Below are 21,708 nucleotides of genomic sequence, written 5' to 3'. Positions count from 1 at the left end.
CATAAAAAATTTTATGTGTGTAAGATATGTTATAAAAAAATGAAAATGATATGATTATATTAGATCATATTAATGATGATCACAAAATAATTTATCTAAAAAATGCTTATAAATATATCGAAAAAATATGGTTTTTCCAACCTTTTTCAATAAAATAGGTAAGATTTTTATTTATAAATTATATATTTTATTATATAATAAATCAATTGGCTTAAACTATAAACAACAGATCTATTAATTAGCAAATTTTTAATAAATTAATAAACAGATATAAAGTATAAAAATATTACTAATACTAAAATATAGAATTAAATATGAAATTGTAAAAAATAAAAAAAAATGTATATATTAATAAATTTGACGACACAGACGTACGACTGGCCATTGAACAGTTTGATCGTCAATTTGGTCTAGTCAATTTTAATTAATTTTATATATTCTATATTAATAATAAAAGTCTATGGATTCCTGTTTTTTGGTTTTGCTCTTTGGTTTAGTTTTGCAAGATTTACTCAATTAAAATATAATGAATTAAATTATGAAAATATAAAATTTATTTCACAATCAAACAAATGGCAGAAATTATATCCAAGACGTCTAATCAAACTAATTATATCTAACAATAAGTTTACTGAAATTGTTATGCAATTTAACAATTATTTACGTTGTCTGGTATTTCTCGAGTATTTTATTGCAACCCCTGTTATGCTGTTTTGTATTTACTGTACATTTCATACGGAGTCTACAATTATGGCTAAAATATTTTTCATTTTTATGACACTGTTTGCGGTTTCATTAATACAATTTATTTATATAATGAATTCATGGATCAGCAAATCAGCTCATTTGCCATTAAATCTATTGTATAGTTATTTAGGTAGACATTCGACACTTGATATTCATATGAAACTCAAAGTACTTATATATATTGAGCGACTGTCGGGTCCGACAATTGGTATCTATTGTTATGATTTGTTTCCAATTAATAGTTTAGAAGTTTTTCAATATTTTTATATTTTTGGTCAATTGATTTTTACTATTATGGGAATTGTTTAATTTTATTGTTCAAAAAAATTGTTTTATATTAATTATATTATTTTAAGATTAGTTATAAAATTAATATTAATATTGTATATTAATGTCTAAATTTTAAATTAATAAAGAATTTTTTCAATATTTTTATATTTCTGGTCAATTAGTTATAATTAAATTTGGATTTACTTAATTTTATTAAAGATTTTTAATAATAATAAATTTATTAGTATATTAAGTTTTTTTCTAATAATTATTATACAATGTATGAAAAATTTTTAAATAATAGTATTTAATTATCATTAAAATTACATTTATATAAACAATCAATCAAAAGTTTATTTTATTAATTTTATTACATAACAATATTTTATATATTATATCTTTTAACAAATAAAAAACTTAATTATATATAACAATATTTAATAAATTCAATCATATTTTTTAAACTAATAATAACTTGTGAACACTAATAACTAAATTATACTGTATATCAAAATTTGTAGATTAGATAATTTTATGACATTTAATTTTTTTAAGTTAAAATATTATTATTGACATATTATATATAATATTTATCTATTAATTTATTTAATTATTATGATAGTTTATTTATTTATTTAGTAATTTAGTTGCAGACATTAAAATCTAAATAATTTTTTAAAATTAATAATAATAATAATGTTTATGCAGGTATAAAAACAAATGAGTTAAATATTATTTTTTTGTTGTTGAAAACATTTTACAATAATACCGTAGTGTTTATTATACATTATATTTTCAATCAAAATCTTGAAAGTCTATATATATATATATAAATGCATTTATAAGTTTATATTCTGTGTATATATAATATATAATATTATATGTTTAAAATACAAATTTGATTTTTTTTAAAAACATAAATGATTTAATGAAATAAAAAAATCTTAATATTATAATATAATTATAATAATGAAAAATATGTGTTAATAACAATAACAACAACAACAACAATATTAAACAATAGTTTTCATTATTCTTCAATCATTTGATTTCTTTGTTTTTGTCGGCGACTCCTCAGCCGTACATAATAGCAGACAGCAATCATGACTACTACAACCAGTACAGCGGCCAACACCAGCAATACGATACCCCAGACAGGGAACCGACATTTTGCACCGTTATATCGATATTCGCGGCACTGGTGTTCCTCTTGGCTGTCGATGTATTCGCGTTGGCGTTTCCAATAGGGTTTGTAGTCGTTGTCGTACTGCCAACGATCGCACAGTGCGTATATGGACTTATCCTGACAGTCCATTAGATCCTATGGTTTGATTGATTGATTGATTGAAAATAATGCATGTTTTTATTAAATTATTATTTTTTGTGCAAAAATAAATATATAATTTGTTATTTTAACAAACTAATTATAATTTATTTGTAATTTTTAAAATTATTTTTTTTTTAAATATTTTTAGCATAATTGTAGGCATTGAATTCTAATTCTAGTGTATATTTTAAATTAGATATCAATACCTACATAAATATAAGTAATTATTTTCAAAATATATATTTATTATTTAATAATATGTTAGAGTTTACAGTTATTTAAATTTTTTTTCACAATATATTGTATTCTACTATACAGTATATGTTATACTAATAATATTTTAGTGCTAAATACAAAAGTAATAAACTGTAAACTAATATCTTATAATTTATTTTTTATTAAATAAATATTTTTGTTTATATATTTGGATTGTCGTATTAATAAAATGTAAAAAATTTTATGTTAATAATAGTTAATTTTTTATAAAAATATTTTTTCTTTTAATTTATCATTAGAAAAATATATTATTAAACTAGTTAATAATGCATATTATTATATATAGTAACTTTTAGTTTTTTAAAATTTTTTAAATCTAAGTGTTTTAAATGTCTTTAAGATTTTTAATGTTAAAATTAAAAAAATATATATTTTTAGTTAACTACAATATATCAACCAATTTATAAATAATAAAAATTAACTATTAATTTCAGTTATTAAAAAATATTCATTGGCATTTTATAGAATTTTTATTATAAATTTACTAAATAAATTATATTTTAGCTAATCTAATAGGACTTTATGATATAATATTTTAGTAACTATTATTAATTATTTTTTTTAAAAAAATAACAATTAATTTAAGCAATTAAATTGAATAAAACATTAATTATTAATATTTATAATAATAATATAAATATAAAATATATAATAATCCTATGCCTACCCATTCAAAACAACACTCGTATTTGTGTCGTTGTGTCATATCATAGGTAAGCCAATCGGTTTGTGCCCGACGTTTGCAGGTCTCGAACTCGTGATCATTGCTAACCCGTAGGTCACACTCGTTGCCCAATCGTATAGGTATTTGACGGTTAGATTCCAGATCTAAATACCCGTTAACACCATTATTACTGTCCGTTAAAAATATTAAACCAATTAAAATAAATATAATCATTTTGTATATATTTATATAATGATTTTTTTATAGATTGCAATTATTATTCAACAATTTTAACAGTAATATATAATAATAATAGATGAGTATAATTGAGTTTTTTAGTATTTAATAAAACAAATTAAAATATTTATTATTATAATTATACAAAATTTAATGATATTTGGGATATCATTTAAAATTGTTTTTGAATAGAAATTAGCATAGTCTATGTTTGCTAATTAGTTAAAATGTTATTTTATTTTTATTATTATTATTATTATTAAATTTTGTTTTTATATCAAAACGTGTTTGTTCATCATAATGTTAATGATGAAAAAAATTATATAACATTTATATATAGCAACTAAAACACATATATATTTAGTAAATGTATTTTAAAAATAAATGACAATATTATACAAACACATAAAAATACAGTTGCATTGAAATATTTTTTTTGATCACTAATATTTATTATAATCAAATAATTATTGCAAAAATACACTCTATTTTAGTTATACAAAATATTTATCATATATATCAATATATTTTGTATTACAACTAAAAAATTACTAATAATATTAACAAACTAAACAATAAATTTAAAAAATAGGTTATTTATTGCATTCACTTATGTAGTCAATTATATATATATAGAAAGTATCAAACTATGCAATATTTATCAATAATAATAATTATTATTATTATGAAAAATGTTTAATAAATAATAGATTTTGTATTATTGTATTTTATTTCATTTATTATGTGATGGCAAACATTTGGACAAATAATGCTAAAAAAAACATTTGTCACATAAAACTATATACTGTACACAACACACACACAATCAAATGACAGGTATTTTATTATACAATATATTATTTCCTACAATATAATGAAAATAATATTATTGATATATATTTATAGATTTTTTATTTCAGTGTTGTACTCTGTAGTTGTAATATTAATCACTAGATTTTACAAATAAAAAATATTTTTTTATATATGTATGCATATATAAAACTCATTTAAAACACACACATTTTTGTTATGATAAACAACTTTATACAAACATATGTTAGCGTATTATTTAATTAATTATTTTTTTTAAATATGCAAACAAAAATGTAAAATAAATTATTTATTATTATTAGTGCTAACTTTACTAATTATAAAATAGTACTACTAATTCAATTAATAGTAATATAATGATTTTAATGATTATTATTAGATGAGTATAACTAGTTATTAGTGGTTATAATTATTAATAAAACAAATCAATTAAACAAACATCAAAAATCTAAAATAACAAGAATTACACCATTTTTTAAATATATAAAAAAACTTTATACTATTTTGTCTATTGATTAACAGATATACAGGTATATCCTTGAAATATAAAACACGACTTATTATAATAATATTCAATATTTTTTTTGTATTGTTGTTGTTGTTGTTGTTATGTTGTATTCATTTATAAAATTTTATAATTAATGACATCTATTAATATATATATATATATATATATTCTGTATATAATATGTATAACTCTCCCGAGTATTTTTCTATAGCATTTGAATTATACCTGTTTTTTAATATTAATAATGCTATAATTTTTTTCAATAATAATTATAATAACTAACTATTTATTATACGGTAAACAAGTTTTCCTTCAAATACATATAAAATATATAAATAAATAAAGTTATATTTGTTTACAACACTTTATATTATTATTATTATTAGCATAACATTCTCTAACTATTTAATTATCTATTTATCTAACTGTCCAATTCATTAGCATACTTTCCTATTATTATTATTATTATAGCTATTTACAATTAATCAATATATTATATTATTATGTATAATAATTATATGATGATTTATGCATATGCACACTCATATGCCAAACACTTACAATTGTTAGTATATAATATTGTATGTATGTATGTGTGTATGTATGTGTGTATTTGTGTGTGTGTGTGTGTGTGTGTGTGTGTGTGTGTGTGTGTGTGTGTCTATGTGTGTGTGTGATCAGCAGTATTTGTTATGATTTATTGATATATTAGTGACACAGTTAGCTGTTAAAACTATTATGTAATAGTAAATAATATAAAACTACTATTTAAATGACACTATTTGTTTGTAATGAAAAGTGAAGTCATAGTAACACACATACACTGTTAGAAAATATATTTATTAATATGACCTTCAATTTCATCAATTTAGAAATTTTTTAAAAAATTTATTAAAATAATAATTTTTTTAAAAATAATATTATAAAGTAATTTGAACTTCATATATATATATATTATAATTATTATAAAAAATATTTTAAAATTTAAGTAATCTACTTTAAAATATAACTTTGTTTTAGATAAATGTTTTAGACAATAACTTTTGTTTAAATCTAACAAATTTATTATTAATATTAGCAATAAAAATAATAATCTATTGACAATTAACTTAACTTATACATAATATCATAATTAAAAACAATTTATTTTTTAAAATTTATTTACTATAATATTACAATATTATTGTTAATAACTTTTAATAACTAATTTTTTTGGTTAGTTTTTTATGAACTTATAATATATATACAGTATATATATTATAATAGTTTGTTGACTTCTCTAAACATTTTCAATAACAAGTGTTTTATGATTTTTATTAAAAATACAATTAATAATTCAAATTTCTACAATATCATAATTGTCTAGTACAGGTATTATTATTATTACAATTGATTAGTTTATTAAATTTGTAATTATTAAATACTAAATATATTAGTAATGGCATAATTATATAAGTAACTATGAAATGCATTTTCATAATAAAAAAATAATATTTGAATTTATTAACTAAATATTAACATATATTAAACAATTTGCCAATTAATTTGATATGAAAACAAAAAATAATATTTAGTATATTTGTATATATATTTAAGATATCATTTTATTTAATAAAATTAATTATTTTACAAAATATTAAACACACATATATAGGAATTATAATCACTAATAAATAATTAATTTTATTTTCAGTTATTTAATAACTTTTATTTATTTATTTTTGTCAAAACAAAACTTTTCAAACAATAGCGGTATGTCTTTAATAGTATTATCTGTTTGAATGCGTTGCGATATTTTCAGTAATTTCCTCTGCATTTCCCGATTGTTCAAAACATTTTCAATAGCCGTCAATAGTTGCCATTCCGTACAGTTATAGACATCCAATCGTAGGCCCAATCCTTGGTCGGCCAGTCGCTGGGCATTGTCGTACTGATCCAAAAACATTGGCAACACTATCATAGGTTTACCAAAATACATGGTCTCGGCCACTGTATTGTTGCCGCCGTGAGTTATGACCAGATCAACTATAGGCAGCACCTGTATCTGCGAAACTGTTGACAGACCCCACATATTGTCGGGCAAATCAAACTCACGGTGCAGTAAGCCTTTTGCTACAATAAATCTATGCGCAGATTTGGCTAATATACTGATCAAACGTTTCATAATTACCAAATTGATTGCACCCATAGATCCCAGTGAAAAATATATCAATTTTCCCGGTTTATCACTTAATGGCTCCGGTATCTCAAACTGTTGTTTATCTACGGTTGTCAATTCATGTCTCATAAAATTATCTAAACCTCTATAGTTTTCAGGTAACGGTCGATACTCCTGGTAGTTCAGTTCCCGAGGATAGACATATAGATTGAGATACGGTGACGGATAGAAATACTGATATTCGGGTAACGATTCATTACAACCCTGAGCCAGACAGTAGTTATTAAATTGATGCCACAGATCACTGGTCGAGTCATTGATGGCTGTCCTGAAGGCTGACCACTCGCTTTTGTCGCTTATCAATGATGATAAACCTATTAATATTAGAAAAATAAATTATTTTTATTACCAATTACTATAAATTTATTGAAAAAAACATCATTAAATACCTGATCCGGGAGGCGGCACTCTATTGTCGTCGAACAGAAACAATGGACTAACACTGGATATCCAAACCCACGGTATGCCCGACGCCACTACTGACGGTACGGTATGAAAGTGATCCAAAACTATACAATCGGGTCGCTGCTGGTCATCATCATCATCATTGATGATACGTTTGATAATTGGATCCATAAGCTTGAGATCATCAAACCAGGCTTTCATACGCATAGTTTTCACTGATATCATCTTATCAAGTGGTGATCGATCAGTAAAATAGCCTTCATCTATACATACCTGTGCCCATATTTTGCCGGGATCTTCATCCACATTATTATTATTATTATTGGCTCTAATACTATATTGAATTACTTGAAAACCGTACGACTCTATTATTGGCGCCCATTGACTCGTTATAAGGAACGATACTTTGTGTCCAGCACTGGCCAACTGTTGGCCAATACCTATAGCCGAGTTTACGTGTCCGACGGCATCGATCATATAAAATAATATATGTTTTGACATAATTTTGTTGTTGTCATTAAATACGATTTTTTTTCTCTCTGTATTATTAGTAATCAATGAAAATTATTAACAATAAAACACTTTTAATATGTTTTTAAATAGTGATAAACTAATATAAATTACTAATTATTGTTTAAATTATAATATATGCAAAAATTAATGCAAGTTGTAATAACACTGCATTTATGCTAAATATTTATTATTTCCACAATAACTTTATGCTTAATTAAAATAAATAATTGTATAAATAATATAATTTAAAAATGTATTGAATGTACTACAAAAAAAAACAATTTATTAATTAGTTATTTTTATTATAATTAATTTGTAATTTTTTTTAGTGTCTACAAACATTATTTACGTATATATTTATGTAGTTATTTTAATTTTAAATTTAGATTTACTAAGTATTTGCAAAATACAAAATAGATTTTACTTAAAAAAAATTACTTAAATTATCTTTTTATTATTATTATTTGTGAAATGACTTTGCATTGAATTGTATAAATTTTTTATATAATAAAATAATAGACACTAAGTTGAATTATATACTATTAAAATTGATTTTTTTATATAAAAATTACTGTATAAAACATATTTAGAATATATTCAATAAATTCATAAAAAAATTAATTATTTTGTATAAAGATTATTAAAAAAGTAAATGTAAATGTTTTATATTATCAAATTTATATCAACAAAAAAAATAAAAATATATATATCTATGAAATATTTTTCAAAAAAAAAATAAAATAAAATCAATTATAATAGATAATAGACTGCAATGATTTAGGCGGTACACGCAATTCAAACCATAGTTGATCACCGTTTTGTTTATCCATTACTCTCATATCTACCGAATCGTTGCCCAAATTCAATACAATGACAACCACACCGGTATCGGGACGTATGAAAGTGGTCGCATAGATTGTATCCATTGGCTGATCAATGGTATGACTAACTCGTACTGAGTTTGGTACTAAAAATTTACTAAAATGTGCCAAACAGTAATAGGCCGGCTGTTTGTAGTACTCGTTGCCTGTTTTGTTGATAATAATGGGTGCGTCGGCAAACCCGTTGAAATAATTGGGACCACCCTGTACATTCAATGCCATATTCCAGTCAACCCAACCAACTGACCAGTGGTTTAGATCCTAATATACATATATATATATATATATATATATATATATATATATACAGGTATAGTATACAATAGTTTAGTGTTAGATAGTATAGTTGATACTGGGTATATATTTTTAATAATAATAATAATAATAATATATTAGTAGAATTATATAATATATATATTTACAATAAACTAATATTATCAATAAAAAAATTTAAAACATATTGCATAACAAGTTAAGTCAAACTTATATAAGATTTATATTATTTTTTTAGTTTTGAAATTATTAATATTATTTTTTAATAGTAATAATTTCAAAACTAATTATTAAATAATTATAATATACTATAAATTTAGATTATTATTATTATTATTAGTTTTAAGTACATAAAATAAATTAATATTTCTAACCTTGATAATATCTTTGGCATACAATTCAAACCCTTCCCAACCGCCTAAATGTACTCTTTTGGGATCACCATCTCTGGCCAAACACAGTTCAGTAGGCAATAGAAACTTATGGGGAAATCTTGCGTGCAATTCATTGAACTGATTAAAATCGGTAATATTGTTGAAATATCCGTGAAATGCTATACCATCGACCAAACGGTTAGCTCTGGGATCCGATAGTACTATCTGTGCAAACTCTTTAATCCACAGGGACTGGTCGTCGTAGATCATAATCTTAACGTCCTTATTGCCCGATTGAAACAGTGCCGGACCCAGATCTTTTTTAATAAAATCACGTTGAAGCTCCGGGGTGAACTGGACATTGTTGAACGGGTAGAAACCTTTTTTTATTTTAAAATAGGCCTCGTTTTGCGGTGTCACTCCCCAAATGGGCACACCATTAGATTTGTAGCTATCGATGAATCTTAGTTTGTTTTTTGTTGTTGTTTAAAAAAGTAGATTAAATTTAAAGTTATTTTTTATACATTAAGTATATTGCCATATATTATATGATTTTTTGTTTGTTTGTTAGATATTATTATTAGTAAAAAAAAAACATTTTGTAGTAAAATTAGTTTTTTTTGAAATATACTAAATCTTTTTTAGAAAAATACTACTAAAAGTTAAAAAAAAGTATTTACAATATATATTGTTCAAGAAATTTTTTTTATTTGTTTTTGTGTATATTATATTTTTATATATCATTAACATTATTTATATAACTTACTTGACAATATAGTTGGCAAATGTTTTGTAATATTTGCCCCCCGGTTGATCTTTGATGAACCCACCACCATTAAACGTTGTACTGTTTTTCATCCATACGGGCGGTGACCAAGTGGTGGCAAAAAATTTCAATACATTAGGACTGTTAGCAATTGCTTTTTTAAGAAACGGTATCTAACAGACAGTTTTTTTGGTAATCATAAGTAAAAGTAATGTTAATAATGTGTAAATAAATAAAAACAACGAATTAATTGAAAATTAGTTATTATTATACATATAATACATACATATGTATATTGATGTAATAAGATAGATAGATAGATAGATAGATAGATAGATGTTAGCAATTGCTTTTTTAAGAAACGGTATCTAACAGACAGTTTTTTTGGTAATCATAAGTAAAAGTAATGTTAATAATGTGTAAATAAATAAAAACAACGAATTAATTGAAAATTAGTTATTATTATACATATAATACATACATATGTATATTGATGTAATAAGATAGATAGATAGATAGATAGATAGATAGATAGATAGATAGATAGATAGATAGATAGATAGATAGATAGATAGATAGATAGATAGATAGATAGATAGATAGATAGATAGATAGATAGATAGATAGATAGATAGATAGATAGATAGATAGATAGATAGATAGATAGATAGATAGATAGATAGATAGATAGATAGATAGATAGATAGATAGATAGATAGATAGAGAGAGAGAGAGAGAGAGAGAGAGAGAGAGAGAGAGAGAGAGAGAGAGAATATACCTTATATTTTGTGTCTTCAATCGTCAGATTCCAAAATTTGAGGTCAAAGTCATCGATGTGGTCGTCATCGTAGGTATAGCCGTGAGTGGAGAAATCAGATCCGCCAATAGGTATGCGACTAAATATATACTCCAAACCATCGGCTGAATAATAATCTTTTATGAGTCTAGTCTGCAGGTCATCAGACAAAGCGCCTACAGTAATACCGGTCGCATCGGTAACCGCTCCGCCAAACCCGACAATCGACTGATGTTTTTGACTACTATCAACAGTTAGTGTCAGTTTTGTTGCCCTCTGATCTCCAAACACCAATGAGTTAGCTATGGTATGACCGAAATTAAATTTCGTCTCCCGGAGCCGATCACCGTCTACAGTGGTCACATAGACACTGACTTTCTGGCCACGTGTACGCTGTATGTTAGGTAAACCGGTATCGCACTGACTGGTAGTGCACACGCATACTGTCGAGGCGTACCCATAGTTTCGCGGTATACATGACTCGCGGTTTTGATCTGATTTTGTAGTTTTTTTTGTTGATAATTAATATGTTTTGTTTTTTAAAAATAACAATTGATTTTTATACGAAAATCATTAAAAAATCATTAAAACTTAATTAACATATTGTTTTTTTTTAAATAAATTATACATTTAATTTTATTTAAATTATTATATATTATTTAATAATAATACTAATTAATAAAATTTATAGAGTATTTTACTAATATATACAGTTTATATATTTTAATTATTAAAAAGTTTTCTAAATTAAATTTATTGAATATAAAAACTTTTTTTTAGTTAATCTATTATTATTTTTTTCAAAGTTTTGATATTATGGTAGTTATTAATAGCAAACATAACTTAATATAAAATGTTTTTTATACAGTATATAAATATATAATTATATTTTCTTATATATTTCTAGGAATATTTTTTTTTGTTCAAATTATTTTCAAAAAATAACTACTACTGGTATTTAAAAAAAATCACTTACTATTATGCCATGGATTGTTTGAGCCATCAAAATGTGGAAAATGTATATCTTGGTGATGATGATGATGTAATTTATCATTATTATCTTTATTATTAGCATTATTATTATCAATAGATTCGCTATAAACTAATAATAAATTGATTAAAAAAATCGATACAATTATTTTCAAAGTCATTATCAAATTATTATTTTAGTAAAAAACTTCAAATAAAATTAGACTATAATTTATACTAATTTTTTATTTTAGAGAAAAGAGTTAATTTTATTTTTATACATTTTATGAAAAGTTTTATATTGTTTTTATTATTATTATTATTTAATTTATAACGTTAATAGAATTATTTTATATTACATTTACAATTTAATTTGTTTTTTTTTAAATTACAATATATAATAGCAATAATATTATAAATTTGTTTAAAACATATTTTTTGATAATATGTTTTTTTTGTAAAAAAATGTTATATAATAGAAATTTAATTTGCACTTGATAAAATATAGACTAAAATTTTTAAAAAACAAAGATTTCAATTGTTTTATTATTTATTAAATTTTAATAAATTTGAAAACATATTTCAATTTCAATAAAATAAATTTTAAAAACATTTATTTATTTTAACAATTAAAGGTTAAGATATATTGTTTTAATTTTTTTTAAAAAAAAGTTCAATATTTTCCCTGATCTCTGGAAATTTCCAGTAAACTTAGCTCTAACTCAAACAATAAATTATTATGTTTTGAATAACACATGTTATATAATATATCAAATTGCAATACTATTGAATAGTATTACCGTTTATTAAAAAGATTATAATATTGAAAATTATTTTTTCAAAAAACCTTAAATTTGATTATGTTTATTTCCAAATTTTAATAATTTTGTAAATATATTTTAATTAAATAAAATAAACTCTAAAATAATATATATTACAATAAATACAGTTTATATAGTATTATAGATGATATTATTGGCAATATTACTATATATTTATAAAACAAACAAATATACAAAACATATTATTAACTGATATTATTGACTAAATATTAATAAAATAAAATGATAATTATATTATTATATATAAATTTGTATATACTATATATATTAATATAAATAAGTAAAATTAATATAATTAAATTAATATATATATATATATATATATATAGTATATTTATAAAAAAAAATTTATTTATTTAATAATTTTTGAATAACAATTTTTTTAAATTACTTATAATAAACTATAGACTGTAATGATTTAGGCGGTGCCCGCCATTCAAACCAAATGTCCGCACGATTTTGTTTATCAACTATTTTCAAGTCTACGGCTTCGCTGCCCGTATTCAAAACAATAACAACTATTCCAGTGTCGGGACGTATAAAACTAGTCGACTTAATCTGCGTATCGACGATCAACTGATCGGTTACTGCGGCCGCCGTCCTTTGGTGGCCAATCCTTACCGAATCGGGCGGTAAAAATTTACTAAAATGTGCCAAACAGTAATACATGGGCTGTTTGTAGTACTCGTTGCCAGTAGTATTGATAATAATGGGTGAGTCGACAAACCCATTGAACCAATTGGGACCACCCTGTTCATCCAATGCCAGATTCCAGTCAACCCAACCATTAACCCAATAGTTTAGATCCTGAAATTTATTTCCCATTAGTAGTAGTTGTAGTAGTTTAGTAACAAAAAAAAATCAGGGTTGCTAAAAGTTTTCGATTTCAGGGAGGTATAAGGGGGGGGTAAAATGGCAAAAATCTTGGGGGTATAGGGAGTGAACATTTTTTATTGCATTTTTAAACGACAATTTTTGCCAAATTTGAGTTAATTCCCAATATATTCTCATTAAATTCCCATTAAGTTAAATAGTAGAGTAAGAAGTCTTACCCTACCCCCCCCTTTAGCAACCCTGAAAAAATATACCGGTATACTTTAAATAATAATAATAATAATAATACCTTAATAATATTGTAGGCGTACTTATCAAAGGCATCCCAAGCGCCCAAATGGACGCGTTTAGTCTCAAGAAACCGGAGGACACAGGACTCGGTACTCAATATAAATTTCATTGGATACGACTGGTGTAACCAATCGAAATCGGAATAATCGGTTAAAGGATTTGTATACCAATGATAGGCCATACCGGCTACCAATCTACTAGTTTGCCGATCGTCAAATATTACCTGGGCAAACTGCCTGAGCCAGCGTGACTGGTCATCGTAGGCAATAATATTGACCGCTTGGTTACCCGATTTGTGTAGGGCTGGTGCCAGATCTAGGCGTATAAAATCGCTTTCCAGTTCCGGACTGAGCTGTAAATTGTTTATCGGATTAAAGTTTACCCTAATTTTCAGGTACGGCTCGTTTTGCGGTGAAATCGCCCAAATGGGTACCCCCTCGGCTTTGTAGGCATTGATAAATCTAAATTAACAACAAACAAAAACACCATGATAAATTCTAGATCTAGTAGTGTTAACCCCAGCCCCAGCACCACCCCCACCCCTACTTGACAATATAATTAGCAAATGTTTTGTAATATTTGCCTCCCGGTTGACCAATGAGAAACCCACCATCGGTTAACATTGAATTGTTTTTCATCCAAGCGGGCGGTGACCACGTGGCGGCCAAAAGTTTCAAATTTCGGCCACTACTGATCGACATGGCTTTACGTATAAACGGTATCTAATGGTTATACAAAAAAAACTAAATAAATAAATAATGCATTTGTTGTGTGTGTGTGTGTGTGTGTGTGTGTGTGTGTGTGTGAGTAAGTAAGTGATTGGAGAGACAGAGAGACAGAGAGACAGAGAGACAGAGAGACAGAGAGACAGAGAGACAGAGAGACAGAGAGACAGAGAGACAGAGAGACAGAGAGACAGAGAGACAGAGAGACAGAGAGACAGAGAGACAGAGAGACAGAGAGACAGAGAGACAGAGAGACAGAGAGACAGAGAGACAGAGAGACAGAGAGACAGAGAGACAGAGAGACAGAGAGACAGAGAGACAGAGAGACAGAGAGACAGAGAGACAGAGAGACAGAGAGACAGAGAGACAGAGAGAGAGAGACAGAGAGACAGAGAGACAGAGAGACAGAGAGACAGAGAAGAGGGTAAACCTTATATTTTGTGTCTTCAACCGTCAGATTCCAGAAATTGAGCTCAAAGTCATCGATGTGGTCGTCATCATAGGTATAGCGATGAGTGGAAAAGTCAGTTCCGCCAATAGGTATGCGACCCATAGTATACTCTAAACCATCGGTTGAATAATAGTCTCTAATAAGTCTAAACTGTAATTTTGGCGACAGTTTGTCAATGTTGATACCGACGGCATCGGTAAACGAACCGCCGAATCCGATAATTGATTGATATTTTTTACTACTGTCCACAGTTATGGTCAGTTTCGGTACAGTTCGCTTAGCAAACAACTCGTTTGACAGGGTATGACCAAAATCAATATGACTTTCCTGTAGACGATCGCCTGATTTGGTGGTCAAGTATGCGACAACTTTACCGTACGGTGTCCTCTGTATCGGTGGTAAACCGTTATCGCATTTCCAATTACTACACACACATACGGTAGAGTCGTATCCATAGTTTCGGTGTTGACATAACTTTCTTTCATTAAAAACTGTTGATTTGTTATCTGAAAAATTAATGACATTATCTTAAAACTCAACTCATTTCAACTGATAGACTATTGATATACAGTATATATATTGTATATATTATGTATATATATTAAATACTTTATAAACCATACTTTAAATGTAAAAAATGACCAAGATCATAATTATAGATAAAATTACACTGAACATAATTGCAATTGGTTATTTTTTGAGATTAATTAACAAAAATTAAATAACATACATTAACAAAAATAATAAACTTTTTTTTATACCTAGCAGTCGATGCCTATTATCAAGTTAGTTTTAAAATTAATCTAAAAAAATGACCAATTGCAATTATGTTAAGTGTAATTTTATTTATAATTATGACCTTGGTAATTTTTTACATTTAAAGTATGGTTTCATCATATATATATAATATAAACTATCAATAGTCTAGCAGTCAAAATCAATCGAGTTTTAAAATACTCTCAAAATTAATTGCATAAAACTTGAATTTTAATATATATAATATACAGTATATTGTAATTTAATTTATATTTAATTTTTCAATTAACTTACTAATTGATTCGGGATAATGTGAAACAACAACAACATTAACTAAAATACACAATTGAATTGTTAACAAACAAATTAGCCAAAGAATAAATGAAAAATTCATTTTAAATATATTTTATATAATTTGTTTTTTATAATTTTAAAAAATTCAATTGCAATACTTAAATATACTTATTGTATATACAGTCTAAATTTATATATATATATATATATATATATATATATTTATTTTGCAATACAATTTATTTTTTTTATAATAATATATAGTTTAATTTATATTTAACAACAACAATAAGCTATTATATTATTAGTTTTATTAACAAAATTAATAAAACAATTATATAATAATAATGTATGGATTTTATCATTTTTTTCAAACATGTTATACAATTTTACATATACTGTTATAATAATACAAAATTAATATTGAAAAAAACTATTATTTTATTTTGTAATATTTAATTTACAATTAATAAAAAAAATGCATTCAATTATTTTATTTTCAATTACTATGTATATGTATAATAATAGAAAACATATTTATATAAATAGAAAACAAAATAATAATAATCATTAAAGTTTTTATTGATTTTTTATAAAAATTATTGAAATTCATAAAACGCGCAAAACATAATTACGCATGCTAATATTTTTATATAAACACAAATACAAAAATATATATTTACAATATATGAAATTAATAAAAAAAAACTTTTTTTTGTTGAATTATTATCATTAAATCATATCGTAATTGATAAATAGTTTATATATTTATCAAAATTTTTAAAACTATATTAATAAAAAATATTCACTTTATGTTACTGTATTTTTTTAAAAAATTTTATTGCAACCTATATTAGCATTTTTTTTCAACACCGGTATTAGTGCTTATATTATACATTGATATATCACTGTCCATAAAAAATAGTTTTTTACAACATTTAGCAAGGTAATTTTTAATTAAATACCTTAATAATAATATACTAAATATAATTTAGTGTACAATCAATTTCCAGTGTCCAACAACAAAATGTCGTCCAACCGTACCGTTTCGTACATACCCGACCACAAACACTTGTCCGCCGGCGGTGTACTCGTCGACGAACTCAACGATCGGGTGCTGATCCTATGGGAACCGACACTACAGGAATATCTGCTACCTAAAGGCCATAAAGATCCGGATGAAAGCATAGAAGAAACGGCTGTCCGGGAGGTCTACGAGGAAACTGGTTATCGCAATGAATTGGTGGCCACATCGGCAACCAATTGTAGCAAACAACTGTTGGCCGTACAGATTAGGCCTACCAGCAGTGTCGGCAATCCGGGTATTAAAGTAATCTATTGGTTTTATAGCCGATTGGCCGACAGTCGGCAGGACAGCCATACACAGGAAAGCTATGAAAACTTTGTTAGCGAATGGCATACTGTCGATGAAGCTGTCAAACGGTTGTCCTATGAAGAGGACCGACAGCTAGTATGGAAAGCGTGGTGTTTGTCGCCGGCGGGTGTCTCGGCAGCTGCTGGTGGTGTTGTTGTTAGACAGACACCCGTCACCATCAACAACAACAACAATATGTATGATGTGGTCAGGGATGCGTCTGATGGTACGACCAGTCGTTTAATGATATTCAACGATTGTTTACATCAAATAAAACAGTCGTTGATTGTTATCGATAGTAATATGAAGAAAATTTTGTTGAATAAGTCACTGAAAGATAACAGTTGTGTGATTTATGATGAGTTCCCCGTCTATACTGATCCTCAGTTTGATGGTTTGATCAATAAAACGGATAGTCCAGTCATTTATCAATTGACAGCCAATAATAATAATAATAATAGTAATGATAATTATATTGATTTTATAGAATATTATTATCTAGATTTAAGTAATAATTTAACTAAAATTGATAATTTAGTTAATAATAATACTAATAATAATTTGTTTAATATTTCCAATGCCATTGAATTGCTGGATGAAAATTGTAAACTAGCTATACTAAAAATTCTAAATATAAAACACATTGATATATAATTATTATAAATTTTTATATAAATTTCTTAAACAAATAATAAAAATTATTATTATTATTATTAACTATAAAATTACGCTTTTATTATAACGGTATATAATTTATTATTTAATAAAAACAACTCCAAAAAAATATCAGTTATTTAAATGAAAAAATATTTACAATGAATATGAAAAAATAATTTCAAAATTTTATGAGTGTTTTATTATTATTATTTTTTTAGACAAACGACTTGTAATTTTGTCGACAATGAGCTAAAAATAGAGATAAAAACCAAATTAATAAATCAAATTTAATTGACTACTAGTCCTCAACACAACACTACTACTACCGGTGCTGAGTATGTGTGTGTGTAAGGACTGTACTGTATATACTAACTGAGAAACTGTTGTACAAGTTGTTGTTCAGTGTCCGACCTGAGACTACCGGTAACATCGGTATTGTTGACAACTGGATAAAACAATTGGACAAACTCTGTACTGAATGGCGGTGTTATTACATCCAATACTTCGCACACAAAATAGCGGATCAGCGACATATCGGTCTCTCCCCTATCGATACACTGTTTAATATAGTTTATGACGGGTACGACACACCCGCGTGACAACAGATGTACCATACGATCCAATAGCATCTTCTTGACCTCCAATTGGGCCAATACTTCAAGTTCTTCTTGTTGTTCTTCGAAGATCTGTATATAAAGATCGAGTACCCGGGAGTGTAGTGTCGTATGGCATGTCGTCACCTATTATGGCGGAAAAGGTTACGTCAATATTACTGTAAATACCGGTAATACTAGGGGGACAGTCGTCTAGTCTCTAACCTCATCTAACAGTGCCAAATGCAATGGCGTGTGTTCAGTGCTGAGCTGAAAGTAGGTCCGTTCCGACACAACATTCCTGACCCATTGACATAAGCCGAGACCGCACACTGGATAACGTATACACTGGAACAGTGAGTTCAGTTCCGGTAACAACTCTGATGAACCTTTGTTTTCCGTACAAATTGTCGACACTTTTTCAATGGCCTGAACGGTACCTTTGAGTTCGTCGCGATTCAGTGTTCGCCGAACAGATTTCTTACCGCCCGTATAGGTCTCGTAGACTGAGGCTCCGTAGGCCAACAAATAGATATACTTGGGTTTGTGTTCCGGATGTAGTTTGCATTGGGGTTTAAATAGGGCGTCCAACAGTAGCTCCAGTAGCTGAGGTACTCTAAGCAGTTCGACTGGTGGCGGCGAATCTTGGGCCTGATATGACTTGTAGAGGACAGTTATGTCGGCCGGATTCAAGGCATTCTTCGACAGCATAGCAGTCAGTGCTTGGCTGACACGCGGATGAGCCGATGCACCGTTCAGTGACAGTAGTATAGGTGTAGCGTCGTGTCCGTGTTTTGATGCACAGTTAGATATCTCCTGCGACAGTCGTTTAATACTTTGGCCACCTTTAGCCTCCTGTGACAGTACGTTCATCATGGCCTGGGAGTAGAGAAATGTATGTTCGCCGTGACAAACCATTTTCTATTAGGATAGGGAGGAGGAAAGAGAGAGGACAGGTAGTTAATAATTAGTTAAATAACTAAAATTAATTTTAATTAATTAATTAATTAAAAGTCTAACAATAAATTCATTAATATTCGTGTCCAACGTTTCTTCGCCTTTTTCCAAGAAATTATTAGTCGATGTCTTCAATATTCTTGAAAATACTTCCAACTGTTGGCTGGCAGTCGATATGGATGTAATCTCTCCTTGAAATCCGGCATCAGATATCAGTTTAACCGTAAACGTCAACATCAGACAATCGGGATAATCTTCGGCCAACTTATAGATCAACGATCGCCACGTTTGGTGTTCAATCATTTCGGTTAACCATTGAGGTGTACCCGTAGTTTCGAAAATAGTGTCCGCCTTTTTCGGATCAAAATGTTTGATAATCATATGTTTCAGATGATCTTCAACCAGTGATTGGACTTCGGATATCTTCAAATCGGTCATTATTAGCCATTCGGCCAATAGGTTGGCCGTCTGGGCGATAGCGTGATAGTTATCCGATAGTAGTTCGACAACTTGTTCGGGTGTACCGCCCGATTGGAAATACTGGATCAGCGACTCTTTGATTCCCGGTTCCATTATATAGTCTTCGGCGGCAAACTGTCGAAGACAGTCATCGAGGGTTTGGTCTTTGTTTTGGACGTCCATCGGTTCGTCGTCATCGTCGTTGTCGTCGTCGGCCTATCGGTTGATTGATTATAACATGTAGTCAAACACGAGTCAAGACACTACTGACTACTACTACTACTGACCTCTTCGACATCGGTCTGGTCGTCATCTTTGTCCTCTTCAGCGGCGCCGCTGCCGTCGTTGTTGTTGTCCTCGTCATCGACGGCAACTCCTCCTCCTCTGATGTCCAATGTTTCCCGTGCTTCTGACCACTGATCCTCGTCTTCTTCATCGTAATCGGTGTCCGAATCCATGGATTGATTGGTTCAGTCAATAACCCGATAATAATAATAATAATAAACTAATGTTTTATTTATTTATTTATTGAATACTTTTTTTTTGAAAAAAATAACTCAAATATAAATACAATGTTTACAAACAATACATTAGTTGTGTTCAAATAGACACTAGAGATGTTTGCCCGGAATATTCAATAGTTTTTTATTTTTTAGGTTTGGTTTTTATATTTGTTGATATGATTTGGGTTGGGTTAGTACAGCTCTAACATCTAGTGTCCCAAAAAAATACTAACTTTTTATATTTGAGGTGACGGTTAGTTTCTATTGTGTATGTATGTGTGTGTGTGTGTATGTGTGTGTGTATGTGTATGTGTATGTGTATGTGTGTGTGTGTGTWTGTGTGTGTATGTGTGTGTGTGTGTATGTGTATGTGTATGTGTATGTGTGTATGTGTGTATGTGTGTATGTGTGTATGTGTGTGTATGTGTATGTGTATGTGTATGTGTATGTGTATGTGTATGTGTGTGTGTGTGTGTGTATGTGTGTGTATGTGTGTGTGTGTGTGTGTATGTGTGTGTATGTATGTATGTGTGTGTGTATGTGTGTGTGTGTATTATGTAGTGATGTAATAACGTATTTTTTAATAATTACCGGTAATAATTAAAAAACAAATAAATATCAAGTATAGTGTATTTTTTGAAAATTTAAAAATGTTATTAACAACAACAACAACAAAAACTAATTGATACTAGCTACATAATAATTTTTAATAATAGTAGTTTTTATTAATTAAAAATAAAACTATGTAACATAACTTTTATAATATTTTAGTTTTTATCTTAAAAATTTAACTAATTAATTATCTTGTTAGTAAAGTTAATCTAGGTTGCTTACAAAAAAATTAATATTTTAATGTAATTTTAATGGTATTTCATTTACCATGGAACATTTAACATGGTAAATTTAACATGGAATA

At 27.0% G+C, this 21,708-nt stretch overlaps 5 protein-coding genes across 5 annotated transcripts; 1 reads left to right on the top strand and 4 right to left on the bottom strand.

Moving 5' to 3' along the window:
- Positions 1–2,017: 2,017 nt before the first annotated feature.
- LOC128952455 (uncharacterized) lies at positions 2,018–3,513 on the bottom strand. Its single transcript, XM_054297856.1, has 2 exons — positions 3,288–3,513; positions 2,018–2,338 (listed from the first exon to the last, which is right to left on the bottom strand). The coding sequence occupies exons 1-2, from the start codon at positions 3,324–3,326 to the stop codon at positions 2,048–2,050; spliced, it is 330 nt and encodes a 109-aa protein (XP_054153831.1). The 5' UTR covers positions 3,327–3,513; the 3' UTR covers positions 2,018–2,047.
- A 2,189-nt stretch (positions 3,514–5,702) lies between these two features.
- LOC128951490 (UDP-glucuronosyltransferase 2A2-like) lies at positions 5,703–7,960 on the bottom strand. The gene is made up of 3 exons (XM_054296738.1): positions 7,468–7,960; positions 6,597–7,392; positions 5,703–5,712 (listed from the first exon to the last, which is right to left on the bottom strand). Exons 1-3 carry the CDS (start codon positions 7,958–7,960, stop codon positions 5,703–5,705), a joined length of 1,299 nt encoding a protein of 432 aa, XP_054152713.1.
- Positions 7,961–9,654: 1,694 nt separating this feature from the next.
- Positions 9,655–16,887, bottom strand: LOC128951489 (putative glucosylceramidase 4). Its single transcript, XM_054296737.1, has 11 exons — positions 16,884–16,887; positions 15,178–15,704; positions 14,569–14,744; positions 14,021–14,483; positions 13,300–13,704; positions 12,767–12,776; positions 12,063–12,110; positions 11,069–11,580; positions 10,291–10,463; positions 9,710–9,987; positions 9,655–9,662 (listed from the first exon to the last, which is right to left on the bottom strand). The coding sequence occupies exons 1-11, from the start codon at positions 16,885–16,887 to the stop codon at positions 9,655–9,657; spliced, it is 2,604 nt and encodes an 867-aa protein (XP_054152712.1).
- A 210-nt stretch (positions 16,888–17,097) lies between these two features.
- On the top strand, positions 17,098–18,079 carry LOC128952273 (uncharacterized; the record flags this gene model as incomplete). The annotated part of the gene is made up of 2 exons (XM_054297633.1): positions 17,098–17,194; positions 17,262–18,079. A coding segment is annotated over exon 2 (804 nt), but the record flags the coding sequence as incomplete, so codon positions are not given.
- A 290-nt stretch (positions 18,080–18,369) lies between these two features.
- On the bottom strand, positions 18,370–20,982 carry LOC128952923 (negative elongation factor D-like). Its single transcript, XM_054298395.1, has 5 exons — positions 20,577–20,982; positions 19,894–20,505; positions 19,099–19,794; positions 18,654–19,020; positions 18,370–18,529 (listed from the first exon to the last, which is right to left on the bottom strand). Exons 1-5 carry the CDS (start codon positions 20,745–20,747, stop codon positions 18,495–18,497), a joined length of 1,881 nt encoding a protein of 626 aa, XP_054154370.1. The 5' UTR covers positions 20,748–20,982; the 3' UTR covers positions 18,370–18,494.
- Between the last annotated feature and the right edge of the window lie 726 nt (positions 20,983–21,708).

This window comes from Oppia nitens, unplaced genomic scaffold (genome assembly GCF_028296485.1).
Source record: "Oppia nitens isolate AA-2021 unplaced genomic scaffold, nextdenovo-longstitch-racon4-pilon3 scaffold1_pilon_pilon_pilon, whole genome shotgun sequence".
NCBI lineage: Eukaryota > Metazoa > Arthropoda > Arachnida > Sarcoptiformes > Oppiidae > Oppia > Oppia nitens.
This window is presented reverse-complemented; position numbering and strand designations above follow the sequence as displayed.